We start from the raw sequence: 27428 nt of genomic DNA, 5'->3' as shown, positions 1-27428 counted from the left end.
CTGATTCCCCCATGATTTGGTTCTGGGTCATCACTGCCTGTCACTCATTGAACATTCAGCACTTGGCTCTCTTTCTCTCTACATCCACCTCTGTCATTTCATTATTTTTGATGTCTTCAGTATCCGTGTAGACCGTCCAGTACCCCTGTCAATCCTAGCCTTCCTCACCTACAATGATACAATGAAGTGTTCCTCCCTATTCCCAGCCATTCTCTCCATGGGTCATACCTTTGACTTGATTACTACCGATAACTGCCACCACTCCAAAATCGCATCCTCAGTCTGTTCATATCACTCCCCAGCAACCCCCATTCCAAGAATTCTTCAACCCCATCTGGACCTCCCATCCATTGACTCTATCACTTTTCATTTTTGTTTGATCCCCTCAATTTCTCACTTTCCTTATTACCTGGTTTAGATTCTGAGGTTCAACACTGTAATCGCCTGTCAGCCTTCACCGCATACTCTTGGCCCCTCTCTGACACACTTTATCCTTAGTTAAATCCCACTCTGCCTGCTCCACACCTGCACCCAACAGCTGAATATGTCTGGGGAAAAACACACAGTCATACTGATTGTTCTCGCTTCCTGTGGGCCCTCAGTGTGGCTTGCCAGCCCACATTTTCCTAGTCGGTTCACATTCCCCAAACCTGAGACCACAATTTCACAAGATAACAACCTTACTTCCCGTTTCAGTGAGAAAACAGAAACTTTCAGAATATAATTTTTTCATGGTCCTGCCTTTTTGGTCCTGCCTTAAATCCACCAGCCTACCTGCACCTCTACCACAGACAAATTAACCTGCTCCCAGCCCCTACCTCATCTATGCCCTGGGATCCTGTTCCTTCTTATCTGCTCAGAGACCTGACTCCTGAAATTATCCCCTACCTCTCCTATATAATTAATTTCCAGCTCTTTACTAAAATATTCTCATCAACATACAAACATGCTATAATAACATACCTCACCTTTGGAAAGTAACAAAAACCTCTATTGCTATTCACCTATGTAGTAAAAAGCATAACATTCAGAATAGTGCTTATCCCTAAGCAGGGAGGGAATCTGAGTGGAGAGGGACATACAGGAAGCTTCAACAATTTGGGGATATTTGTGCTGGCTGGTTAGCTCAGTTGGCTAGAGCGTGACACTGATAATACCAAGGACCAGGATTCGATCCCTGTACCACCGGCTGCCAAATATATATATATAGGGAAGATTTTACTTTTTAAGCTGCATGATGTCCACCTAATTATTCTTTGTAGTATACTCGTACATATGTATATATACATATATATTATAACTTTACATATGTATATAATAATTCACTTTTATTTTTAAATTTAAAAACTCTCCCTTGGTTTGATCACCACATTTTGTACACATGTATTGATATTCAAATCTGTACCCTACAAATATATATAATCAATTAAGTTTCAATAAAAATAAAAATAACAGGCCAGCCCGTGGCTCACTCGGGAGAGTGCAGTGCTGATAACACCAAGGCCACGGGTTCAGATTCTTTTTAGATAAATAAATAAATAAATACTTAAATATAAATAAAAATAAAATAAGGTAAGCAAATAAAAACTCTCCCTTGGCCCAGCTCCCTCCATTGGTGTTCCGTTTCTCTCTCTATTTTATAGCAAAACTTCTCACTTCCTCCACTTTCTCACCTGTCATTCTCTCTTGAGTTTCCCTAAGTCAGGTTTTATCCCCACCACTAAACTTAAACCAAATGTCAGGGTCAACAGTGACCTCCTGGTTTCTAAAACCGATGGTCAAGGATCAATTCTCATCTTAACTAGAGTTTAGCCCATGGTTTCTCTGTTTTGGAACTATTGATATTTTGGTCTGGATAATTCTTTCTCATGGGGGGCTGCCCTGTGCATCGTCTTGACAAATGTCTCCTGAGGGACATCTTGACCAGTGATTTGCCCACCCCTGGGGACATCTGGCAATGTCTAGAGATGTTTTTGGTTATCACAACTGAGGAGATGCCCCTAGCGCCTAGAGAGTAGAAGTCAGGTATGCTGTTAAACATCCTACAACATGCAGGACATGATAAAGAATAATCTGGCCCACAATGTCAATAGTGCTGAGTTTGAGGAACTCTGGTCTAGACCCATCAGCAACATTTGACATAACTGATCACTCCCTCATCCTTGAAATGCTTTCTTCGCTTCAAATACTCTTTCTGGATCCAACCAAAGAATGTATTCCCTAGTTCCTTATTTGCTGCTCCTCAGTTTTCATTGACCACTCCAACTCCTCTTCCAAACCCTTAACTATTAGAAGGCCTCAGAACTCTACACTTGGCCATCTCTTCTACCCTAATCCAAGCTCCCATACTACCATTGTCCCTTGACTAGCCCGTTAATTGGATTTTCTACTTCTATTTTTTTTTAAGCAAACTCATGCCTTTTGGCTTGGTTTTTTGTGTGTGAGTGTATGTGTGTGTATTTTGCAGCTAGTCAGTACAGGGATCCAAACCCTTGACTTTGGTGTTATAACACTGTGCTCTAACCAACTGAGCTAACCAGCCAGCCCTTTGCTTCCATTTCTGACTGATATAGATCATTCTTTATTCAGAAAAGAGTAATCTTTTAAATTACCAGATGATATCACTCACCTGCTCAAAACCCTCTGATGGCTCCTGATCATTCTTATTTTTTTTTTTTTTAAAAAGATGACCGGTAAGGGGATCTCAACCCTTGGCTTGGTGTTGTCAGCACCACGCTCAGCCAGTGAGCAAACCGGCCATCCCTATATAGGATCCGAACCCGTGGCCTTGGTGTTATTAGCACCGCACTCTACCGAGTGAGCCACAGGCCGGCCTATGATCATTCTTAGAACAAAGTAAAAAATCCTGGCCTATGAAGCCTACCTGACCTATTTCCTCCCCACCTCTCAGACTTCATCTTCTACTACTCTTTCCCTTGCTTACTCTGCTCCACCCACTCTGACCTCCTTTCTGTTCTTCTAGCTGCTATGAATTTAACATAAAAATCCAATTCCTTCCTGCCTCAGCACCTTTGCACTCTCTTTTTGTCTTCCTGGATACTTGTCCTCCAGCTGTCTACATGGCTACTCCCTTACACCCTTTTGCACAAATTATGTCTTTGCATCTCTACAAGGAGGCTTTCCCTCATCACTCGATTAAAAATAGCACCATGCTCACCTGGAAGTATTTTCTATCCAGTCTCTCACCTTGCTTCATTGTGTTCATAGCATTTGTTACTGCTTATATTTAACTGATTGATTTTTAGTGCCTATCATTTTCACTCGAGTGCAAGCTACAAGAGATCCAGGGATTTTTTCCACTGCCTCATTCCCAGCACCTAGCACAGTGCTTGGCACAAAGGAGTTCCTCAGTAAAGGGAACTTCCCTGTGTTCAATGACTGAATGAATAAGTAACTCATAGAGTTGTGTGAGGAGAAAAGGAGATAATATGTACGAGACACTTAGCACGATGCCTGGTACTGTGGTACCATAATGCATGGTCAGTGCTTGGTAAAGAGCAGGTCTTATCATTAGACACTTCATTGTTGAAAAGTCTGCCTTTCACTGCCTCCTTCTGCCTGAAAACCCTGTCTATAAGAGAAGCACAAGCAGAGAGGAGGGAGAAACCGTTTTGACACAAATTGCAGCAGAACTTAAAACCACAGAAACCACCAAAGCTAAACAGAAGGGGAAATTTATTTAGCCCTTGGAAAGCTAGCATTTTTGTCTCTTGTGCTGATAATAAATGGCAGAGTAAGTGCAGCATATGGTTCCATGTGGTGAGCATGGAATGCAGGGGGAGGTGAGAGTGTGAAAACTTCTAGCGCTCAACTCCTGGTGACAGGGCAGCACTGGAGGGTATCAGAACACCCACAAGCCGGAGATGAATGATCCTGGGCTCTCCTCACCTTCTCTCTCCTGCTTTGTGCTGCTTCCTCCACCTGCAAATAAATCCCTTCAAAATCTCTGCATGTCATCTTTCAAGGCTCAACACTCTGAACCCCTCCATGAAGACTTTTCAGATCACCCTGATTGGAGATAACTTCCCTGCCAATTATCCCTTTTTCTTTGCATCTGAAACATTAGCTAATGTGACTCTTTACCCTTATTAGACTACTGTTGGCGATCCTCTGTATTTATTTCCATATTTCATTGATGAATTCTGAGTACTCAGTACAGATTATTGAATGAATAAGAAAAGAATCCTACTTCACTTAAAGGGCAAGTGTTACATGCTCTCTGTGTATAGGGACAAGACAGAACAACCACCAGCCCACAAACTATCTCACACCAGCTCCTGAACCTCTCCTTGGTTTCTGTCCCAGGTTAGACCTTTAATGAAGGCAAAGCAATGACCTTATGGGATAGAACAAGGAACATAGCAGTATATGGCCACCTCCTCTGAACCACCTTGAAAGGAGGGGACTCAGATTGAAGGAAGGAGGAGAGTGACTCCAGGTGAGATGTCTTCAAAAAGCTCATGGATGGCTGGCCAGTTAGTTCAGTTGGTTGAGCGTGGTGCTGACAACACCAAAGTCCAGGGTTCGATTCCTGTACCGGCCAGCCACCAAAAAAACCCTAAACAAACAAAAAAATTCATGGAAAAATCCATACTGTCTTTGAATTCTATTTTTCCATGAACTTTTTGAAGTACCCTTTTATTTATAGGTAAATCCTCAGAAACTTGTCAAATATGGGGTTTCCCTTTAGACCAATCTTCAGCAAGGCATTAAGTACCCCTTATAAGGATTTGGAGGACTGGTTGGTTAGCTCACTCGGTTAGAGCATGGTGTTGATAACACCAAGGTCAAGGGTTCAAATCCCCATACCAGCCAGCTTCCAAAAAAAACACTAAAAACTAAAAAAGGACTTGGAGAAGAGAAGAATTGTTCCAGAATGGGGTTCACCTTCCACAATCACAGAGAGCAAAGCTAGTAGCCCCTCCCCCAAGTCCTTCCATTCTTCCAGATGTATCTTTGACCTTCTTAACCCAGTATCTCTCTTGCCAGAGGTTCCTGTATGCTCCTCCCTTCCATCCCTCTCACCTGTGGCTGGGGAAAGGTCTTGGGCACAAGGTAAGTCATGTACCACCACTTGAATTCATACAATTTCTGGTGGTGTTGGTGAGACTTGTCCCTGCAACATCAAAAGAGAGAAAGCAGAGGACATGTATAAGAGGAAGGGATTGGATCCAGTCACTTGGGGAAGAGGATTCCTTTTGTCTCCTCCCCTCAAACCTGCTCTTCTTTTATTTCATTCTTTAATCTTTTTTTTTTTTTTTTTTTTTTGCAGCTGGCTGGTAGGGGGATCTGAACCCAAGACGTTGGTGTTATAAGTCTGAGCTCTAACCCACTGAACTAACCAGCCAGCTTCATTTTTTAATCTTTAGGAGAAAGGGAGAAGAAAGAGACATTGGTCCTTCCTCACTCGCCATTTCAAGCCTCTGTCTCAACAGGTAAGTGATTTTTCACTTATCCTCTTTTTGTGTATTCCTCAGATCTCACGTTTTCTAGACAGGCCTGGAGATGTAATCCTCTCAGCTTGTTTCTCTCCTTTGTCTTGATTCCTTGGTGTCTACCCCCTGAGAGCTGACCTCTAGCATAATGAGACTTAAGGGATAGGGAACGGAGAGACAGCAAGCAGTGTTAATCAGTCTACTTTCATGCAGTATCTATACTTTGGGGAAGAGCCTATATTTTTCCCATTCCTCAGTCTTCACATGTTGGCCCTTTCCTAGTTCTGTGTTTCTCAAGTTGAGACCAAGGGAAATCTATGGATCCATGAATGTCTTTCCTGGGGACCTTACTTTTTTTTTTTTTTTTTTTCTTCCTGTGGCTGGCTGGTACAGGGATCCAAATCTTCGACCTTGCTGTTATCAGCACCATGCTTTAACCAAGTTAGCTAACCAGCCAGCCCAATTCTCTGGGGATCTGAGTCCTTGTCTAAGACTTTAAAATTTTGTGTATTCATCTTTTTTTTTTTTTTTTTTAAAGATGACCGGTAAGGGGATCTTAACCCTCGACTTGGTGTTGTCAACACCACGCTCAGCTAGTGAGCCAACCGGCCATCCCTATATAGGATCCGAACCCGTGGCCCTGGTGTTATCAGCACCACACTCTCCCGAGTGAGCCACGGCTGGCCCTTGTGTATTCATCTTGACGGGTCATCTTTTAAAAAATAAAAATATTTTCATTCATGGTGATTTGGATTAGTTTTTTTAGGGGTTTCAGTGCCTATGTTTGTATTTATATTTATAGTCATAATGGTGACAAGGGGTCACCTAAAAGACAAAGTTGACGGTTAAATTCAGTGTTTCTCAATATGTGGCCTAAGGGTGTTCTCTGAGGTTCAGCTTCAACTCATTCTTTAGTCTCATCCTTGGCTGGCTGGTTAGCTCAGCTGGTTAGAATGCAGTGTTATAACACCAAGGTCAGGGGTTCAGATCTGCATACCAGCCAGCCACCCACCCACCCCCCCACACACACAAAGTCTCATCCTCAAAGAATGTTCCTTCATCTGTCATCATTCGCTCTCACAGCATCTCACAATCCTTTATAGCACCATAATTACTTACTCCCCTTGGCCAGACTATATGTTCCATGAGGGCAGTAATTGCGTCTGTCTTATTTGTCTATATTTCCCCAGTTCCTAGCATGCTGACTGGTAAATAAATATTTGTTGAATGAATGGAGGAGATAAAACACAAAAGAAATAGAGACAAGGTCCCTGCTCTGTGAAGTCTGTTGGAACTGAAACATACACACAAAGCAACTGGAGAAAATTACAGATCAATGCATTTGTAGCAGAGAAGTCTCTTTTAGTTGAGAGAAGCTGATCCTTGAAGAGTCATTGGACTCACTCTCTCAGTTAAGGTACACGTAATACAAATTAGCAATCTTTGTCTAGGGATTAGGGTGTAATCAAGCCTTTTGTGACTCATTCTAAACTGCCTGCCTTCCCTTGAAATCCCTGAAATGGAAAGGAGGGAGGGAGAAGAGATGGATTAATTTGCAATAGGATCCAAGAATCAGAGTAGTTAGCCGTGGTGGGAGTTGGGGTTGGGAGGGCGGGGAAGAACAGTAAACTAAGGTTACTTTGGCTCAGAACCCAGAAATAAAACAAGATAAAAGTCTAGGTTAGTGACCTGAGGCTCAACACAAAATAGGGAGGGAACTGTTTTGGCACAAGTCTGTGACTAATGATGAAACTGCCCCTGGCTGCCCTGGCATGATCCTTGTAGTCTGAGGCACAATGGTGGGGTGTCAGAGAGCAAACTGAAGAGGGAGCCAAAGTGAGATACTGAGAGTGGAATTCTCTCTCCCTGAAGAGCTGTGGTGGCCCAGCCTGTGCAAGTAGCTGGACAAGCAAGGCTGAATCATAAAGTTACTCCTAATCTTCTACTAGGAGGAGGAAGACCAATTTTCCACTGCTACACCCAGTGGGGGCAGGTTATACCAGTTATAGATGCAAAATGTAGGACAAACTAAACGGGCACAGAGCAAGGAGTGAAGACAATGGAATGATGAGGTTATTCCAGAATCATGCTACTCAAAGTGTGGTTCTTGGGCCAGCAGCTTCAGCACCATCCAGGAACTTGTTGAAATGCAGAATCACAGGCTCCATCCCAGACTTTTTTTTTTTTTTTTTTTTGTCTTTTTTTAAAGATGACCGGTAAGGGGATCTTAACCCTTGAGTTGGTGCCATGCTCACCCAGTGAGCTAACCGGCCATCCCTATATGGGACCCGAACCTGTGGCCTTGGTGTTATCAGCACCACACTCTCCCGAGTGAGCCACGGGCCAGCCCACCATCCCAGACTAAATCAGAATCTGCAATTTAACAAACTCCCCAGGTGATATATATGCACATTAAAGTTTGAAAAGCACTGTCTAAGATTTCTTGAGGAAGGGGAGCTTGAAAGGCAATAATGATATGAGGGGAAAGGAAAGGAGAAGCCTCAGGTGGTCCTCCAAGGGAATAGGGCTGGTTGGAGAGAAAGAGCCCTGTGGGTTTATCTTGGAGCATTCTGGATTGAATTGGCAAAGGAGCATACGGGTTGACCCTGGCTTCCCATCTCTGAACATGGGGATAGTAGCACAGAAGGCCTGATGTCGCCAGATAAAAAGACTGCTGCCACAATCATTCACCACCGCCGCCGCCATTCTCTACTCGCTCCTCATTCGCCCCAGTTTCCCATTCCAGGACTTCTCCACACTTTGACTCTGAGTAACCTGGCCAACCAGGCCTAGCCTAGTTCGGTTCGACTCAGCCTACTTCGGTTGCTTCGGCCAAGTTCGGTTGCTAAGGCCTTGAGCTTCGCGGTTGCGGAGGAAATGATGTCACGTTCAATAGGCGGGCTAACCAGACTCCTCCCTCCTCCCGATTGGCTGCCAGGAATTTGACTAGATTAGAAGTATCGCGGGCTTCGGGGTTAGTTGTCAGTATTTGTTCTACTCAGCTGCTACTGGAAGCTCGACCTTCCTCTCTGTCTGGGACAAGACTCCGAGGACAGCACTCTGCAAGCACTTAGCTTCGGAAGGAGAGGTGATTCGAATGGCCCGGCTCTTGCCATCGTGCTAGGAGATTTGGCCGCCCAGGTAGTTTTTGACCCGATTGGGACTCCGTAGTGGGGGCGGCCCTCGAACCGCAGGGAATTGTGGATTTTATAGTTCTAAATTTGGTCTGGGTGAAAGGGAGGATCGAGCTGGACAGAGATTTTTGGAGCAATAAAAATTGGGGACTTTCAGGACTAGGGGCCCGGGTGTCAGAAGGATGGGAAGGGATGAGAAAGAAGTCTAAATAAGAATCCTGCAATTAGCACTGTTTTGGTTTTCTTTTCAGGTGCTGACCTGAACCTGGTCCATCCTTTTCCAACCAAAACTGTTCACCCACGGTGGAAGGGACCAGGCAGCCCAATGGATACACTACCAGTCAGCCCAGTGGGAGAGGAAGACATCTCTCAACCGCAACAACAATGGGAAAAGAACCCCTTGGAGAATCTTGATTCAACTACTCAGATTAGGCAGCAACCCCGAGACCCTCCTACCCAAACCCTTGAGCTGGTAGTGAGCCCAGATCCTGCCTGCCAAATTCTAGAGAATCCTCAAGGGACTGAAAAACCAGTCACTGGACTTGAAGGAGACTCTGATAAGTCTCATGGACCAACCAGCGGGGTGCCCGAGCCCCTTCAAGCTTCTGATTTCTGGTACTGTCCTGATGGGAGTTTTGTCAAGAAGATCTTAATCCGTGGCCATGGCTTGGATAAACCCAAGCTAGGCTCCCACTGCCGGGTACTAGCTTTTGGTTTTCCTTTTGGGTCAGGGCCACCAGAGGGCTGGACAGAGCTAACCATGGGTGTAGGGCCATGGAGGGAGGAAACTTGGGGGGAGCTCATAGAGAAATGTTTAGAGTCCATGTGTCAAGGTGAGGAAGCAGAGTTTCAGCTCCCTGGGCACTCTGGCCCTCCTGTTAGGCTCACACTGGCCTCCTTCACTCAGGGCCGGGACTCCTGGGAGCTAGAGACTAGCGAAAAGGAGGCTCTGGCCAAGGAAGAACGTGCAAGGGGCACAGAATTATTTCGAGCCGGGAATCCTGAAGCAGCTGCCCGGTGCTATGGACGGGCCCTTCGGCTGCTGCTGACTTTACCCCCACCTGGTCCTCCAGAACGAATCGTCCTTCATGCCAATCTTGCTGCCTGTCAGTTGCTGCTAGGGCAGCCCCACTTGGCATCCCAGAGCTGTGACCGGGTGCTGGAGAGGGAGCCTGGCCATTTAAAGGCCTTATACCGAAGGGGAGTTGCTCAGGCTGCCCTTGGGAACCTGGAAAAAGCAACTGCTGACCTCAAGACGGTGCTGGCGTTAGACCCCCAAAACTGGGCAGCTCAAGAGGAGCTGAGGAAAGTAGTCGTTCAGGGGAAGAAACAGGATGCCAGGCTTGCTAAAGGTCTGCGCAAGATGTTTGGCTGATTAAAAGTTAAACCTTAAAAAAGACAGGAACCTGTCAATTGTGGTCTGTGCTGCGAGATTTTGGGGGAATCCAGAGGGAGGGTTTCAGCCCATATCTCATTCCCAGATTTTGCCTTCCTAGGGGAGTTAGCAGTGATCTCAGTGCGCTTCTTTTGGGAGGACTTATCCATTTCCGAAGTCACCTATAAGCTGTCTCAACTTCTAAATTTAGGACTGGCTGGGGAAGATGGCGGACCCTTAAATGCTGGGAACTACTTCTCCCAAGCTCTATATTGCTGTGGCCTGCTTGACGCATGCGCCAACTTCACAGCCCTCTACTGTGAAACTGCTACTTCCTGCTGTGGTACGCCCATTGGCTCCGCCTGTACGGCCATCCCCTCTGATTCACGTCCTCAGCACCCAGGTCTCTTACTGGTGCGTAGAGTTTCCGAGAGGCCCCTCCCTTTTTTTTTTTGAGCCAACTGATTAGTCGATGATGGGAAGAGGCGGGCCTTGGGAACCGTCTCATGGTTGGGGGGTGGGGGGGGAAGATGGCGGAGCTGATGCTCTTCAGCGAGATTGCGGACCCTACGCGTTTCTTCACCGACAATCTGCTGGGCCCGGAGGACTGGGGTCTGCTGAGTGAGGGCCCGGGGAGGAAGGAGGGCAATGGCAGACTGTGTCTCTGAGGCACGCGGGAAGGAAAAGGAGGTCCAAAGAGGAAGGCTGGGCAAATACGGAATTCACCATGTGAAAGAGGGCGGAGCAGGGGGCTCGTTTTGCATTGCGGGGATGCGGGAGTCGGGGAAGACCTCCTTTCCCTGCGGGAACGGGGAATTGTTCCGGGGTCGAGGAAGGAGGGGCTGAAGTTCTTTGGTTGGATCACTTTTCAAGTGGGCGGGCGGTGGGTCTGGCCGAATTGAGCCAATGAGGGATAGTGCGGCGGCTTGTGTGCACTCTGTAGCCTGTGCCACCGGGGTGATCCCCTGACACTCCGCACTCCTGCAGACAGCACCTTGTATGCCAGTCTGGATGAAGTGGCCGAGGAGCAGACACAGCTCTTCCGTTGCCCGGAGCAGGATGTACCGGTATTGCTCCCCCAGCCTTTCTCTAACCCTTGGTGGATGGGAGTGGTCCCAGAACCTGAACTCATTCCCAGGCCAGAACTCATCCATAGCCACCCCTACTTTTCACATTCCTGTCCCCTGTTATTCTCTTTATTCAGTTTGACAGCAGCTCCCTGGATGTGGGGATGGATACCAGCCCTCCTGAACCACCGTGGGACCCCCTGCCTATCTTCCCAGGTAAAATATCCTTCGTGGGGAAGCCCTCATCTTCTCACGGTTTCCCAGAAACTATGCGCTTCCCTGTGTCCTCACACCTCCTGTACATAAGCGCCTGTGCTTTCCTCTCCCCATTAATCTGTGTTCTTTCCTCCTTGCTCATGTGTGGGAATCCCCACCCCCATGTCCTTGGACACTTTTTGGACTCTTCCAGGTTCTGCTTCCTGGTAATTTTCTAACCCCTTTTCCTCCAGATCGTCAAGTGAAGTCCGAGCCATCCTCCCCCTGCTCTTCTTCCTCTCTTAGTTCTGAATCATCGTGTCTCTCCACAGAGCCCTCCGGCCAGGTGAGAGAGACATCTGCCTCCTTCTGCTCTCTGTGGCAGGTCTCTGCTCCGTTCCCTTCATCCATAGGTGCCGAGGAAATGATTTGTGGGCTGTGAATCATGAGGTGGAGAGAGGGCCCTTCTTCTATGCCTTTATTTCCCTAATATCTTCATTTCCACATCTCCACTCTGGTTGTCTAAAAATGAAGATGGAGTCTCTTTAACATGCAGAGATACAAGTTGAGTATCACTTATCCAAAATGCTTGGGACCAGAAGTGTTTCATATTTCAGTTTTATTTGGATTTCCAGCATCCCTAATGTGAAATCCAAAATGCTCCAATGAGCATTTCCTTTGAGCATCATGTTGGTGCTCAAAAAGTTTCAGATTTTGGAGCATTTCAGATTTTTGGATTAGGGATACTCAACCTGAATGTGCAGCAGTAATGAGGCTGGGAAGAAGAGAGTTGTTAACTGCTGAGAATTCTTGTCCAAGTTACCTACCCTAAGGCCATATTTGAAATCATGAGACTTCATCAACCCTCTCAGGAATAACTAGAAAGAAAGGACAAGGGGTGCAAGACAGCTCAGTACCATTCAGACCAGAAGGATTTGTGATTTGTAAGCTTTTTTTTTTTTTTTTTTTTTAAAAAAGATGACCGGTAAGGGGATCTCAACCCTTGGCTTGGTGTTGTCAGCACCACGCTCAGCCAGTGAGCCAACCGGCCATCCCTATATAGGATTTGAACCCGTGGCCTTGGTGTTATCAGCACCGCACTCTCCCGAGTGAGCCATGGGCTGGCCCTGTGGTTTGTAAGCTCTAAAGCTTTTGTTCTTGCTCTTACTCTCAATGCCTCCCTTGTTTTCTTTCCTTTTTTCTGCCCCCCTGTTCTACCTCAACTCTCATGCAGGCCCCTGGAGTAGGTGAAGTGCTGCATGTGAAGACAGAATCCTTGGCACCCCCCCTTTGCCTCCTGGGAGATGATCCAACATCTCCATTTGAAATCATCCAAATTAATGTGGGCCCCACCTCGGATGACCCCTCAGGTAATAACAGCTTGCCACCATCCCCAGGCTTTACCAAGGTAGAGTGTACATCTATGTGTATGTGTGTAGATGAGCGGGAGGGTGCAGGCAGTGGGGCAGGGAGGAAAATGTGGGGAGGGGTAATGGCAGATAACCAGGAGAGAAGCCAGGAGGGAGAGAGAGAATTTTAAGAATCCCACAGCAAGGGCAGAGTTGAGGAGATGGAGATGATTTTTCTTTCTTTTCCTGTTGTGTCATTCAACTTACCATTACTTTGCATTTAAAAAAAAAAAAAAATTGTGGATAGTTTAGGCCATATTTATTGGCATTACTTTTTCCCCCCAATGTTTTATTTATGTATTTTTATTAATTTGTTTTTCCTCCGAACATTGTATTATAAAATTTTTCCAACATACAGAAAGGTTGGAATACCATATACCCAACTCGAGATGCTACGATGAACATCATTTGTGTTATTTTTAAAGTGTTCTCAAGTTTATTTACTCTTATGTGTTTACTAAACAAATATTTATTGAGTACCTACTCCATGCCAGGTACTGGACAGGTGCTGGGAATGCAAGGATGAACATGACTAGACCACCATGCTGACTTGAGGATCCCATAGTGTAATAGGGGGAGAAAGACAAGTGCCAGTCAATACAGGTGTGGTAATTTTAGGAGATCATTAGAGGGTGCCATGAAAGCTCAGAGGAGGAGGCATCTCACCCAGATTGGGGCTAGATCTGGGACATGCTCCTGGAGGAAGTGTTTCCTGAGCTGAGTTTTGAAGGGCACATAGAAATTAGCCAGAAGGAGAAAGTGGGGGTTGACGTGTGTGTCTAAGGAAACTGCATCTCTGCAGGGTGGATGTGAGGAGGGTGCAGGGAATAGCAAGGAGGTGCAAAGGCCATAGGGCCAGGTGAGGGCCCTGCTGAGGGGCTCCTAGCTTTTATTGCATGGGCAGTTGGAAGCCTTTGGAGAGCTAAGCAGGGGAGCAATATGATCAGGAAGATGATTCTGGTGACAGAGTGAAGAAAGATCACAGAGAGGCAGGACTAGAGGTGGGAGGACCAAGGAAGAGACTCATGCAGTTAATCAAGTAAGATATTCAGATTCCGAGAAGAAGGCAGATTTGAGAGAGAATGAAGTAGAACGGATGAGTTGTGGTGACCTCCAGGCATTGGAGACAGGTAGGAATCAAGGAGCATGTCTGGGTTTTTGGCTAGGGCAACTGCTGGTGGGTGATTAGTGATCATGTAATTAAGTACCAGAATGAGTGGTGTGGACCAAAGATGGTGGCGGGCTGTAGACCTTTAGGCTGAATCTGGCCCTCAGATGGGTTTTATTTCACCCAGTGGGGCCTAACATTTGTTTTCATAGAGCAATCAACAGCAATCATAAGGACAGATTTAATAGAGGCCATGAAAGCTCAGAGGTGACTGAGGTTTTGTGATTTGGTGCCCAGGAGGAGGCCTGTGTGGAGGGAAAAGCATTGAGCCTCGTTTAAGGCCAGTTGAATTTGGGTGAATGATGGGGCATGAGCATGGAAGTGACCAGCAGGCAGCCTAAGAGTCAGGATCTGGGTGCAGGTGAGCAGTCAGGTGGAGATGCAGACTTGGCATTTGTCAGCATGGACATGCATTGGGCCAGGATGGGGTGGAAATCCAGCAAGATAGGAATTTGGGCTGTATGAATGCTGGAGACTCCTGTTGCTTGGGCCTCTTCTATGTGAAAGGACAAGGTCTGTGAGGTTCTTCATGAATTTTTCCATGGGGGGAAAAAATGTCTGTGAGGAAGAAAGAGCAAAAGCAAAAGGGCAAGGACAGCCTTGAGGAAAACTGAGCAGTGGTGAGAAAAATCAGAGAAGTCTTTGAAGGAGAAAGGAGAGTACTAGGCAAAGAGGTAGGAGGAGAGCCAGCAGATTAGCAGCTCCATGGCTTCTCCTTCTGGATTGCCTGCCTAAGCCCCATGTCAGCACTCTTCCCCTTCAGTGTTTATCTGATATCCATCTGATTGTCTCATCCTGCCACCCCACAGATGTCCAGACCAAGACAGAGCCTGTCTCTCCATCTTCCTCCATCAACTCGGAGGCTTCCCTGCTCTCAGCAGACTCCCCCAATCAGGTGAGCATCAACTTCCCATCCCGTCTGCAGGTGCTCCAGTGAGTTCTTCTGACTCTCAGAGGTATGAGAGCTTTCTCTTCTTCAGCCTCTCCTTGACACTCCTTCTGACTAACGTATCTCCGGAATGTCCCACAGGCTTTTATAAGAGAGGAGGTACTGGAAGTGAAGACAGAGTCCCCATCCCCTTCAGGGTGCCTCCTGTGGGATGTCCCAGCCCCCTCACTTGGAGCTGTTCAGATCAGCATGAGCCCATCCACTGATGGCTCCTCAGGTAATGGGGCCTCCTAACACCGGGGATCCCTGGTAAGAGGCTATAGTCCTGACACTCCTTCTCTCCTTTCTCTCACCCTCCTTCAGGCAAAGTTGCACCCCCCCGGAAGCCACCACTACAGCCCAAACCTGTGGTGCTAACCACTGTCCCAGTGCCACCCAGAGCTGTGCCTCCCAGCACCACTGTCCTTCTGCAGCCCCTTATCCAGCCTCCCCCAGGTACTAAAGAAGGAGAGGAGATGGGCTGGATTGACCTTGTCAGGGAGCTCACAGCCATTGAGATTGCCAACCCGTGGGTGCTCGGTCGTGGGTGTGGACACAAGGACCCAACCTGACTCACAGCTCTCTGACCTCCTCCTTCTGCTCACTTGCCCCAGTGTCCCCAGTTGTCCTCATCCAGGGTGCTATTCGAGTCCAGCCTGAAGGGCCAGCCCCCCCGGTTCCACGGCCTGAGAGGAAGAGCATTGTTCCAGCTCCTATGCCTGGGAACTCCTGCCCCCCTGAAGTGGATGTAAGTACTGAGGAGGAGAGGAGTAGGGCAAGCGATGGGAAGAGAAGAGGAAAATGTGTCATGGAGAGAACTGTGGAGTGAGGAGGGGGTTGAGACCCAGGAGCAGGAAGTGAGGAAGCAGACCCATAGGATGATGCTGGGGCTCAGAGTAGAACCCTGTTTCTATGTGAGTATCAACTCCATGGGGTTTTAGGTTCCTTAGGTTTGCTATCACTGCAGATGGAGAGATGGTGGTGGTCTCAGTAAAGCAGAGGCAGGGGTGTCATACTGTGTTATGGTTGTGGCAGCAGTTGAGGGAGGGAGGCAGCTTCCCAGGGGAAAACCAGGTAAACTATTCTTTGTTTAGACTTTGGGCCTAAAAAGGAGGACTGAGGAGAAGGGAAACCCACCAAGGAAAGAGGTTTTACCGGAATGAAGGAAGTTCCTCCTGCAGTCTAACTTCTCCCACCTTTGAAAAGCAGTAGCAGGGAATGGTGGAGAGAAGAGCTCCTCCTCTGGAATGTTTCAGTAGAAAGGAAAAATCCTTCTCTGGCTGTGTAGATAGAGGTCTCTGGGGTTGGGAGGCATGGCCCACCTCTCCACATCATCATTCATTCTCTTTTTGACCTCCCGGGTGCCTAGGCTAAGCTGCTGAAGCGACAGCAGCGAATGATCAAGAACCGGGAGTCAGCCTGTCAGTCCCGGAAGAAGAAGAAAGAGTACCTGCAGGGGCTGGAGGCTCGGCTGCAGGCAGTGCTGGCTGACAACCAGCAGCTCCGCCGGGAGAATGCTGCCCTCCGGCGGCGTCTGGAGTCCCTGCTGGCTGAGGTAAGACTGGTCTGAACTTGGAACACCAGCAGAATATGGGCTCCTTGGGATGACTCCCCCTTTCTCTGGTCTCTCCCTCTGCACTTTAGAACAGCGAGCTCAAGTTAGGGTCTGGAAACAGGAAGGTGGTCTGCATCATGGTATTCCTTCTCTTCATTGCCTTCAACTTTGGACCTGTCAGGTGAGTCCCTCCCTGCTGCCCTAGAACCCTTTGGGTGGAGCTGACCCTCACAGCTGCCTGATTGCCTGCTTTGGCCCAGTCCGTTTCCTCCCACTTGCACAGTTTTGGTGTCCTTCGCACCAGTGGTGTATCTAGCCAGTCTCTTCTTGCTCCATCATTTCTCTCATAGGTGGTACATCGTGGGGTAGATGATGGGAATAATGTTGATAAAAATAGTTGACTGTTAAGTGCTTAGTGAGTTCTCAACTCTAGGTTAAGTGCTGTCCTTTGCTTATGTTTCCTGGACCATTCTCACTCCCATCTTACAGATTAAGAGACTTAGTCTTGTAGAACAAATAGGAACCCAGGCAGTCTGTCAGCAGAGCCTTTACTCTTAACTAGACACTTGATAAAGCTGGAATTCTTCATTGTGCTCTGTCCTTCCTTATCCACAGCATCAGTGAGCCTCCTCCAGCTCCCATCTCTCCTCGGATGAGCAGGCAGGAGCCTCAACCCCGGAGACATTTGCTGGAATTCTCAGAGCAAGAGCCAGTTCGTGGAGTTGAACCCCTCCACAGGTCCTCCCAGGGTCCTGAGGAGCCCCAGCCCAGCCCTGAAGGCCAGCCCAGTTTCAGGTGAGGAGAGAGAGAGGCCCCTTTCTTCTTTAGAGGTGCAAGTCTTCTCCCTAAAAGCTCCTTTGGGTGGGGGTGGGAGTGGGGTGCCAAAGCTGTTCTCTTGCCATTATTGCCTTTCTTGTTGATGCAGGAGTGCTGGGCAGTCTCTGATCATTGCCTCCTCTCTACCTCACTCCAGGAACCTGACAGCCTTCCCTGGGGGGGCCAAGGAGCTGCTACTGAGGGACCTAGACCAGCTCTTCCTCTCCTCTGACTGCCGGCACTTCAACCGAACTGAGTCCCTGAGGTGCGGGGCATTCACAGCAGGGGCACCTTGCCCTGTCCTTCCAAGGCCCTCCACAGACAGCCTGGCTCCTTGTGTACTGAAGTACCAGCTCTCCCTGCCTTCTCTTCCCACTCCTGTGGGTGGGCAAGGAAAGTGGGAGTCTTGGCCTGGCACAGAGGTGTTAACCCTCCTCTGCTTCCTAGGCTTGCTGATGAGCTGAGTGGCTGGGTCCAGCGCCACCAGAGAGGCCGGCGGAAGATCCCTCCAAGGGCTCAGGAGAGACAGGTAGGAGGAGGTGGGGCTGGTTCAAGGAAGGCCACTTGAAGACAGGGCTAAGCGTCCTGGGGATTTCAAGTGGGCATCTCATGTGGAGGTGTGAGGGATTTGCAGGGGAAGTAGAGGCGTGGGTGTGAGGTGGTGTCAGCTTCCAGGGGCCGTCTCTCTTTCCCTCTTCCCTTCACCCTCTCCAAATCCTTAGATACTTCTCCTTCCAGAAGTCTCAGCTATGGAAGAAGTCGCCTACAATTAAGGCAGTTCCCACCCGACCCCCCGGGCCCCCAGAAAAGTGAGTACGGGGGCTGCTTATTGATTGATTGATTGATTTTTTTGTGGCTGGCCAGTACGGATGGAGCTGCTTATTTATTAAATGAAGTTCCACTCTCAAGAGCTATATCCCCAGGAGCTATCCTGTGCTTATATCATCATTGTCACCAATTGGATTATATCTCCCTCATCCAGTGGGGGTTTCCTATCTCTTTTTCTCTCATCCTCTTCCTCCCTTCCTCAAATCCTGTTTCCCCACCTGACTAGGGATTCTGTGGGCCAACTGCAGCTATATCGACACCCAGATCGTTCACAGCCGGAGTTCCTGGACGCAATTGACCGACGGGAAGACACATTTTATGTTGTCTCCTTCCGAAGGGTGAGCTCCTTCCCCCTGCCCCATGTTTGTCACCCGGGCTCCCCAGCAGTCTGTTTTCAGTGGGAGGCTGTAGAGTAGGGCTGGGGAGCCTGTCGGCATCCTTTCCTCCACCCTGCCAGCCTGGCCCCTCTTTCCCCAGGATCACTTGCTGCTCCCAGCCATCAGCCACAACAAGACCTCCCGGCCCAAGATGTCCTTGGTGATGCCCGCCATGGCCCCTAATGGTAATTCTTTCCCTGCTGGGTGTGGGGAGGGGTCCTGAAATTGAGGAAGGGGAAGTTCCCATAGGGAGATCCAGAATGGGGAGCTGAGGGAGACGGGGGAGAGGAGTGGGGCATCCAGAGAGAGCTGAGCTCATAGGTGAGAAGAGGAGGAAGCGGGTGGAGAGAACAAAGTGCAGGAGACTTTGACGGGAGGGTGTGGCTCCTCCCTTGGTGAAGGGTTGTATAGGTGGATGGGCAGAAGGGGGTGGGCTGGGAGCCTGCCAGACTCTCACTTCCCTTTTTTTCTCTTGATGTCCTCTCCTGTACCACCCCATGCTCATCAATGTCATTCTCTTTTTCTACCCCTTCCCTTCTCCCTGCACCAAACTCCATTCCTGCCATCCCATTTATTCCCACTGCGGATCCACCTCCTCACCATTGCCCTTCCCTTTCCTCCCTGCTCACTTCCGCTTTCCTGACCCTCTCCCCCCATTTGCCTCGCCCTTCTTCTCTTCTTAACTCTCCCCTCCTCACAGAGACTCTGTCAGGCCGGGGGACCCCGGGGGACTATGAGGAGATGATGCAGATCGAGTGTGAGGTCATGGACACCAGGGTGATTCACATCAAGACCTCCACGGTGCCCCCCTCCCTCCGAAAACAGCCATCTCCAACTCCAGGCAATGCCACAGGTGGACCCTTGCCAGCTGCTGCAGCCAGCCAGGCCCACCAGGCTGCCCACCAGCCCCTCTACCTCAACCATCCCTAACCTCTGCAACTCACACTGACTTAGAACTGGGGGGCGGGGGGTACAGGGTGACAAAGGACGGTTTTGAATTTCCCCAATCCCTGGGCTTGGGGCATTTGGCAAAGGAAAGACAGGGTGTGGGGGGTAAGCTCTTATTTGGAAGTGGGGGGTTCACCTCTCTTTTCACCCCTTTTCAGAATATAGGGCTTCTCTCATTCCTATTAGTCCCCAGTCCTTACTTTTCTTTTGAGAGTATTGAGTGAAGTTCAGTTTTGGGGTGGGTGGGTTCCTGCATGCTCTTTGTTCTTTTGTTTCTCTGTTGGGGGTGTGGAAGTGGGAATTTAGTCCCCAGGTGGGACAAGGGAAGTTTTTACATGTTGGAGTTAGTTTCTGGAAGTAAAGGAGGGGTGGTGGAGGGAGATCAGGTTTATGTGTGTGCATATCTTTTTTATTATTAAATAAACAACTTGGAGGGAGTTGAAGGAACGGTAGCTGCCTTCCTGGCTTGTGATGGAGAGTTTGGGGAAAGTGGCTTCTCTACGGCCAGCATCCAAGAACCGAGCACTGAAGACACAGCTGGCCCTGGGGTGGGGTGGGTGTGGGCTTGCAGACCTCATGTCATCCCCTTGCCTCTCCCCTGCAACACGGGTATGTCTGTTTTTAGCAGGGATGTCTCATGGCGTGACAAACCAGAGGATACAGATCCCTGGAATATGTCTGAGTAAACAGGAAGGACAAGGGGCCCCACGCCCTTCAGGGTGATCAGCCTCTGGGTCTTCTGCTCTCGAGCAGGTTTTCCCTCCCTCCCCTTGCCTTCCAGGACATGCAGCTCAAACAAACAATGGGCACTGGAGCCAGAGGGCTCTGAGCCCAGGAAGGAGGGGCAACGGTAGAGAAGAGGGTGGTATTTGGGAGGGAAGAGGGATGTTTCAGGATGCCCTCTTAGCCCTTAGAGGAGAGTAAGACTTGAGAGTCTAAATGGAAGAAAAAGACAAAAGTGGATCAGGCAGAACAGGCTGTGCATTCTAATTAGGAGGAAGGGGAGCAGGACAAAGTGAGGAGTTGAGTCTCAGCCCAACCTGGAGGGGTCCCCCTCCACCTGCTCCTGTCCAGCAGCGCCTCAGGCCTGACCCCACGGGGATGTTCTGGGTCAGCTGGAGGGTGTGAGCTGGGCCTGGGCTCAGCGCCCAGATGACTGGACAAGGGCTGCCTGGGCCATAAGCCCAGGCTTGAAGGAGGGAAGAAGAATCTCACGTGTCCAGCCAGGCTCCCCACCCCCCTACCCCATTACTGTGTTTGGGATGAAAACAAACCAGTAACTATGGCAACCTGGAACAAGGGCTCCCAGGAACTAGACCTCTCCTCCATCCAGAGGGCAGCCCTGGCTCCTCAGCCGAACTTCCCATCCCAGGTCCTTAAGCTTTATCCAGTCCTATCCAGGCAGCGAGTGCTATGAGAACAAGGATTTTGGAAGCAGGTCACCTGAGCTGGGTTCCCTGCCTTGCCCTTTGTTAGCAGATGTCCTTAAACACTTTGTGCCTTAGTTTCCTCATCGTAATATGAAGAATACTCCTCAACCTACTTCTCAGGTTGATGTAGGATGAAAGACGATGTTTGTAGTGCCTGGCCCATAGTAGACACACCTTTTCCTCGTCCTCTGCTTCTTTCTCTTCCCATTTACATTATCCTTTTCTGCTCTATTCTGCTTTTATCCCATCTGGGTCCATCACTGTTTCTTCCATTGCTCTTTCTCCTTCCTGACTTGAGGCCAGGAAAGTGCTTGAAGTGCTGGCATCTCAGACTGGGGTCTTGGGGTGACACAGGCTGCATCTCTGCTGAGTAGCAAGGGACAGCTGGTACTGGCTGTGAACTAGGCATCAGACCTCTCTTGGCTAAGGGAGTAGAGTGGTGGGAAGATAGAGAGATATGGAGAGTGGGTGCTCCATGGGGGTGAAGATGAGTCAGGCTCTGCGCTGCTGCCCTCCAGGCCCATGAGGATCTCCATCCCTCTGTCCAGGAATGAAATCACCCCATTCAGAGCCACCTCAGCATGCCAGGCCACTGTCACTTTGGCACCCCACTGGCCCCTTCCTGTCCTAGGCCTCTTTGCCTTTCTGTTCTGCTTTCCTTTTGCCTGCTTTCCTTCCTTGGCATTTTTTTTTTTTTTCTGGTGGATGGCCAGGTGTGGGGATCTGAACCCTTGACCTTGATGTTACCAGCAGCATGCTCTACCAAGTGAGTTAACCGGCCAGCCCCTGCTTTCTTTCATTGGGATCCCCACTTTTTGTTCTCTGTCATCCCTGACCCCATTGTACCTCCCTTCATCTCTCTAAGCTTCTTTCCTGCCTTTCTTTGCCCTCTAACCCACTGTCTCTTTTTGACCCTTTTTTCTTGGTTCTTTTCTCCCCTCACTTTTGTATTTTTCCTTCTCCACCCTCTGCTTCTCTGTCTTTTTCCCTTATTTTTTCTTGATCTTCTCATGTTCTCCTGCTGCTGACCCTGTGCTTGCCACCTCCCTTTTTCGTGACACCCCCTCTTTGTTTCCCTTTCCACTCCTTTGTCCACATTCCTTGTCCCTTTCCATGACTTCCTCCCTTCTCCCCCGCTTCAGCTCTCTCCTCCTCCTTCCTCCCCCTGGCCCTTCACTTCCCCACTCCAATCCTCTGTCCTCTTCCCAGCTGTGGGGGCCAGGACTGGGGAGCCTAATGTTTGCCTCATCGTTCTGCTATGGCTTCTGGATAGAGCACATCTGGATTCCGTGGCCCAGATGTGTGGTTGCCACAGCGACCTGGGTCCCTCTGGTAAATACAGGCGCCCACCCACCCCAGAGCTGAGAACAAAACAATTGTGTGACTTCTTTTGTCACGAGATAGAAATGTCCTTTCTCCTCCCTTCTCCCCACACCCATGTCTCTGTCTCAGGGCAAAGGAAGTTTTAAGGGTCCAAATTCTTTCTATGGCTCTCTTGCCCCCTTTTCAGCCCTAGCCTCTTAGCTCTCTCCCATCTTTCATCTCAAATTCTGTCTTTTCTTTAAATGTTTTCCATCTCCCCACCCATACCCCCCACACCCCCCAGTTCTCAATAATGGAATGTTGACCACCTCCCCTCACCCCCATCTTGTGCAGTTTATTCTAACTGAATCTACACAATAACTGGATGCAGAAAGAAGTTTCAGAAATCCAGATTCTCTACTGTTCTGCAGGTCCTTCAAGAAACTACTTGATTTGTTTCTGCCCTAAGTCCTCAGTCCTTTCCCTTCCCAGAACTGCAGTTAGGGTGAAGGAAAGAACACAGGCTTTGGAATCAGAAGACCTGGGTGAGGCCCACCTTCACTGCTACTAGCCAAGTCCCTGGACAAGCAGTTAATATCTATGAGCCTCCTTTTCCTCAGCCACAAAATGGGATTAATAAAATGCCTGCACTGCGTAGGAAACTGTAAACGGAAGCCCAGTACAAATGTTTTCTATCTTCCCCTCTCTGGGACTGCTTCCTTGGATCGCAGCCTCTGGCCTCTCTTCATTCCCCTCTCTTTATCCGTCAGCTCCTTGCCCTCAATTGCCCTTATTCCTCTTTGTCGTCTTTCTTTTCTCCCTATCTTCCCTTTCCTTTTCTACGTCTTTTGTCCTTTAACTTCCTGAGGTGAGGACAGGAACTTGGAGGTTCATTCAAGGATAGGGGCTAAGAGCTGAGGACACCTGGGTTAAGGATCCAGCGAGGGGCCAGAACATATGGACAGTTCCTGACAGCACTGTGACCTTTCTACCCACCACCCAAGACACCTCAGTGAAGCCACCCAGCTCTGACCATTGAGATTCCCTGCCTTCGCACTTGTGGCTCCCTACACCATTTCCCCATCCTCCTCTCCCATTATTAACAAACATTTGTTGGGCATATGCACTATGCAAGGCTTGGTGCTTTTCTGACGAGACACAAATGTGTTTTAAGACGTGAGCTTCTCCATGAGCCTCAAATCCAGGGGGTGAATCAAATTTTAGACAATGATTATTTCAGAACCTGCAACTACGCCTGTCAAGCTCCCAGTGGCTTCCGCACATGCCTTGTAAGCTTGTAAACATCTGGAATCCTGCATTCCTCTCTGCGACCCCAGCAGTGAGCTTCCAAAACATGCCAGAGCATCTTTTGGTTCCAGGGTCTCCTGGCCACTCTGGGACAAATATACTTAAGGTGACCATACTTACTAAATAACAAAACCAACACACGGGGCATAGAAAGAAAATGGATATGACCATAGAGCAGAAATCTGAAATCTGAGAGTGTCAGAAAAAATCCATACTCTGTGCAGTCTGCTGTCTCTGTGTAATGCTGTTTCAAGACCCTCCCTTATCCTTTCATCTACTGCCCCACTCCCCACCCCCTGCAGGGAGATCCGAGGGGAGCTGTTACCCACTTCTGGCTCTGGGGGCATCAGGCCAAGGCAGAGGAAGGAAGCGGAGCCCATCCCCATCCAAGAGGCTGACTTCATCCTCCCTATCAAAGCCAGGAAAAAACAGCCACACGCACCCAGACACACGGACACACACGGGGACACCCACGCGAGAGCCCATGCATGTTTTTGCCATCAGCCACATGGAACTAGCTGGGCATCTGGCCACAGCCACATGCTGTGCCAGCACACTTGTGACCATGGGGACCTGACCTGGGGTGCAGACGCCTGTGCCCCAACCCACATGGCAGAATCAGGTACATGCAGGCTCCTTCACATCTCTTTCACCATCACCTGTGACTTGGCCAAACTACACCTCATTGGTGAGGTTTGTGGCAGATAGAAGGAACTCTGTCCTCAGTGTGGAGTTTGGGGTGGGCTCTCCGTCAGTGTAGATGTTTTCCCTCTGTGGCAAAAGTCTCTTTTTCGGCCTCTCTTCAGGGTAGCACATGGGGAAATGAGGGAATATAGTGATATGAGCAGGTTTACATGGGGTGTGTCTGCCTCCCTGTTTGCCCTGTCCTCTGGTCATCAGTCTTTCTGTCTCTGCCTGAGACCAAGGTGTCCTGTTCCTCCAGCCCTTTCTCACTTCCTACACCTGTAGCACCCAGACGTTAGCCTCCTTCAGCTTCCCACAACTTCACCACTCCATCTGTGTGCCCCACCCCATGCTTGCCTCCTGCCTCTCGCTTTCTTCATCCCTAAACCTTCCTCCTAACCTTCAGGCTTTCCATCCCTGTTTCCCCTCAACCCCAACTTCCTTCCTGAGTCGTACACACCCTGGTATTCAGCCAGGCCCCTGTCTAGCCAGTGCCCAAGCCTCACGTGCCATTTCTCTAGCACTCTGCTGAAGTGGGAGTATAAGAAGGGGGCAGTGATCCTGTGTTGAGAACAGGAGAGGGACTGGGCAAGTGGAGGAGATAGGAGAGGAAGAGGTGGTGGGGCTGGGGCGGGGTGGGCCCTTGGAGTCCCAGAGATGGTCCCACAGTCCAACATTGGAAAGGGATTTAGGCTTGAGAGGGAGGTTGCCTCCTGCTTTCTGCCTCCTGCCTCGGCTCGCTGCCCTGCATTGCCAGGGGAGAATTGGTGGGAGGATGATCAGTGCTGGGCAGCTGACAGGTGGGGTGAGACCCAGAGATCCAAGCTAGAGCAGTGGCTGGGAAGAAGTGGAAAGGGATTGAGGAGGAGGGAGGGGGAAGAGGGGCTGGCCATGAGGAAGGACATTGGCAGAGAGGAGAAAATTGGTGTCAGAGAGAAGGGGCAATTGGTGGGGAAATGGTGGGAAAAAGAAATGGCAGGAGGGATGGGGAAAGTCCAGTTGGGCGAAAAGTAGAGTGGGGAGAAAGAGTTTAAAATGGGATGGCAGGCTGGCTGGTTAGCTCAGTTGATTAGAGCATGGTACTGATAACACAAAGTCCAGGGTTCCATCCCTGTAGCAGCCAGCCACTAGAGGGGAGAAATGGGATGGGAAAGAACTTGGGAGGTAAGACCAGGGATGGAGGGGATGAGATGAGGGTATGATGGGACTCAGTGATCCTAGACGGGGAGGGGTGGCATGTGGGAGGCCCTGGTGGGGGGGGCAAGGACCTGCCTTATCTCCCCTCCCCTTCCTGACCTCCTGCTGGTCCTCCCCTTCTCCTCCCCTTGCTCGCTGCAGGCTCCCTCCTTCTTGCTGTCGCTGCCAAGACCGACAGTTGGTCGTTGCTCAGTGAGCCCCTGCTGCAGGGGACAAGCAAGGAGGACCTTCGAGGAGCCCAGAGCTGTCAAGGGGAGCCCACCCTGCCCTGTCCTGAGACACTCCACTTCTGGGGTTTGGGGACAGAGCAGGTGCAGAAGCATTGCAGGCGTCCTGTTGCCCAGGTAAGGAATAGAGCTCTGGGGAGACCCAGATGGAAGAGCAGGGAGAGGCAAGGGATTTCTCTCCTATCCCCCACACCCCAGGTGAAGATGTGGCTGGAGAGCTCTCAGGAGTGCTTCCCAGGGCAGGGACTCTCTGTTCAGGACAGAGGAAATAGGAGCATGCACTGGGGACCAGACTCCCTGTGGAGGGTGTGTCTGGGAGGACAGCGCAGTATCCGTGGCGATGGTGGGGATGCTGGGTTTGAATAGAATGCAGACACCCGAGAGGGACTATGGGCGTCAGGTGGTGGCAGCAGGGTAGAGGTGGGTTATGGGTGAGGTGGGTCCCTGAGCTCCAGAGGTGCTGGGGCTCAGGGGAATACAAGAGATAGGCTGAGCCGGCGGCCCACTGAACCTCGGGAGGAAAGTGCTGGTGGAATCCCAAGTACCGGGGTTGGAGCAGCTGAGCCAGGGCTAGCGGCACCTCAAGGTGCTGAGGGAGTTTCTTTGGGCATCCAGGTGCGGACTCCCCAGGTGGCAGGACAGGAGTTGGAGGACCTGGCAGGGAGATCTGGGGGGTGTCTTTAGGAAATGCTGAAATGGGGTAGAGTGGAGAATGTCAGGTCTGGGAAAGTCACAGAGCTTGCATAGAGGATCCTGAAACTTGTTCTTGGCTAGAGCTCTGCACCTATAACTCACAGTTCAGCAGGGCTGGGACGGCTGAGATGCCTCTGGGGGCACTGGGGCTCCATCTTCACTCCATCCTCCTTCCAGGCTCCCCCTGCTTCTGTCCATCTGAATCTCCCCCCCCCCCCCCCCCCCGTACACGTGACACACCCCGGGTGGGGCGGGCGGGCCCCTTATCTAGCCTGGAAAGAATTTAATGGCTTAGAAACAACTGGAAGTGGAACTGAGGGGAACTACTGAGAAGGAACTCGGAAACACCGCAGCTGCCGTCTGCCCCGCCCCCGCTTCCCAGATCTCCATCCCTCTCCCCTCTTTCCCCAGCGCTACCTCCAAATCCCTGGGGACCCACTACCTCCATTCCTCAAACTTCCTTCTGCTTGGGGCAGAACCAGGACCTGCCTTCCTGTCTCTCACTGCCCCCTTTACCTTTTCCTATTGGCGATCTGGAAATGTTTTCTCTTAATATTTCCATTCCCCTGACCCATTAGCTTCCCAGAATAAAGGGCATCTGGATCCCCCAACTCACTCCCCCCCACCCCCTTCCCACTTAGTTTCAGTCCAATATCTGGGACTCCTCCCATACACACTCCCTCCTCTCATGCTCCTAGAATCCCTTCTACCTTCAGCCCTCATTGCTAGATTCAGGTAGGGGTGTGGCAGGAGATGCAGAAAGAGGCATAGGGGTGGGACTAGAACCCCCCATCTTTGGAACATCCCTCATGGAAGCCTGTCCCTCTCCCCACCCCTTGAGACCTACAGTCCCTGATGAGCAAAGTGTTAAAGTTGGCCACAACACTGAATACCCAGGAAGCTGAGTCATAGTTTGGGAAGATGTCCCCCCACCCCTGCCAGCCCTCCAACTGTGGGGAGTGTGCCAAGAGGGTGAGGCCTCACACACTGCTGAGCGGCACCCCAGACACAGCAGTAGGGGAATGATGAGGGAAAGACACAAGAGGCACCCAAATTCCGTGCTAAGAGCGGAATTCTTCCAAGAGTTGTAAGGGGGGAACTGGAGGAGGGTGCTGGTCATGGGCAGGGGAAGAGGACTGGGAAGGGGGCTCTGGGAGTGTGGTCTATGGGGACCACTCCTCTTCTAGACCAGCCTCACCAGCCTTCCAGAAAAGCTAGTGGACTCTTTGTACTCCTTCCTAATGCAGAGACCCTCTCCCTTTTCCCCCACCACGTGGGGAGAGATGCAGGGTCCAATTGCTGGGGATGGGGTACAGGGCAACTCTCAGAGG

General features: G+C 49.9%; 3 protein-coding genes across 6 annotated transcripts in view; all 3 read left to right on the top strand.

Moving 5' to 3' along the window:
• The first annotated feature begins 8498 nt into the window (after window positions 1-8498).
• Window positions 8499-9987, top strand: FKBPL (FKBP prolyl isomerase like). Of its 2 annotated transcripts, XM_063098065.1 has the most exons (3): window positions 8499-8597; window positions 8842-9290; window positions 9498-9987. In XM_063098065.1, the coding sequence occupies exons 2-3, from the start codon at window positions 8916-8918 to the stop codon at window positions 9963-9965; spliced, it is 843 nt and encodes a 280-aa protein (XP_062954135.1). In that variant the 5' UTR covers window positions 8499-8597; window positions 8842-8915; the 3' UTR covers window positions 9966-9987. The 2 variants fall into 2 exon arrangements, with proteins under 2 accessions (XP_062954135.1, XP_062954134.1); XM_063098064.1 differs by having other exon boundaries at window positions 8842-9987.
• A 484-nt stretch (window positions 9988-10471) lies between these two features.
• On the top strand, window positions 10472-19685 carry ATF6B (activating transcription factor 6 beta). 3 transcript variants are annotated; one of them, XM_063096843.1, is made up of 18 exons: window positions 10472-10577; window positions 10953-11032; window positions 11170-11248; window positions 11482-11573; window positions 12462-12597; window positions 14614-14699; window positions 14835-14970; window positions 15057-15188; window positions 15347-15480; window positions 16102-16287; window positions 16377-16468; window positions 16903-17082; window positions 17261-17368; window positions 17551-17632; window positions 17842-17912; window positions 18158-18269; window positions 18409-18493; window positions 19009-19685. In XM_063096843.1, the coding sequence occupies exons 1-18, from the start codon at window positions 10472-10474 to the stop codon at window positions 19236-19238; spliced, it is 2127 nt and encodes a 708-aa protein (XP_062952913.1). In that variant the 3' UTR covers window positions 19239-19685. The 3 variants fall into 3 exon arrangements, with proteins under 3 accessions (XP_062952913.1, XP_062952914.1, XP_062952915.1); XM_063096844.1 differs by having other exon boundaries at window positions 10491-10586; XM_063096845.1 differs by lacking the exon at window positions 10472-10577 and adding an exon at window positions 10602-10655.
• A 5738-nt stretch (window positions 19686-25423) lies between these two features.
• Window positions 25424-27428, top strand: part of TNXB (tenascin XB) — a 62422-nt gene continuing 60417 nt past the window's right edge. The window contains exon 1 of the mRNA XM_063096468.1: window positions 25424-25521. The gene's annotated coding sequence lies outside the window, so the exon portion shown is untranslated. The remainder of the gene's footprint in view (window positions 25522-27428) is intronic.

This window comes from Cynocephalus volans, chromosome 5 (assembly GCF_027409185.1).
Source record: "Cynocephalus volans isolate mCynVol1 chromosome 5, mCynVol1.pri, whole genome shotgun sequence".
In the NCBI taxonomy this organism is placed as follows: Eukaryota; Metazoa; Chordata; class Mammalia; order Dermoptera; family Cynocephalidae; genus Cynocephalus; species Cynocephalus volans.
Note: the sequence above shows the minus strand (reverse complement) of the source record. Positions and strands in the feature narration are given on the sequence as shown.

Bases quoted from the DNA above. Each gene is read 5' to 3' on its own strand.
- ATF6B (XM_063096843.1), top strand. From the start codon at position 10,472: ATGGTTGGGGGGTGGGGGGGGAAGATGGCGGAGCTGATGCTCTTCAGC. The intron at 15,481-16,101 runs GTAAGTACTGAG...CCGGGTGCCTAG, and splicing joins CCTGCCCCCCTGAAGTGGAT to GCTAAGCTGCTGAAGCGACA. The intron at 18,494-19,008 runs GTAATTCTTTCC...CCCTCCTCACAG, and splicing joins GCCCGCCATGGCCCCTAATG to AGACTCTGTCAGGCCGGGGG.
- FKBPL (XM_063098064.1), top strand. From the start codon at position 8,916: ATGGATACACTACCAGTCAGCCCAGTGGGAGAGGAAGACATCTCTCAA.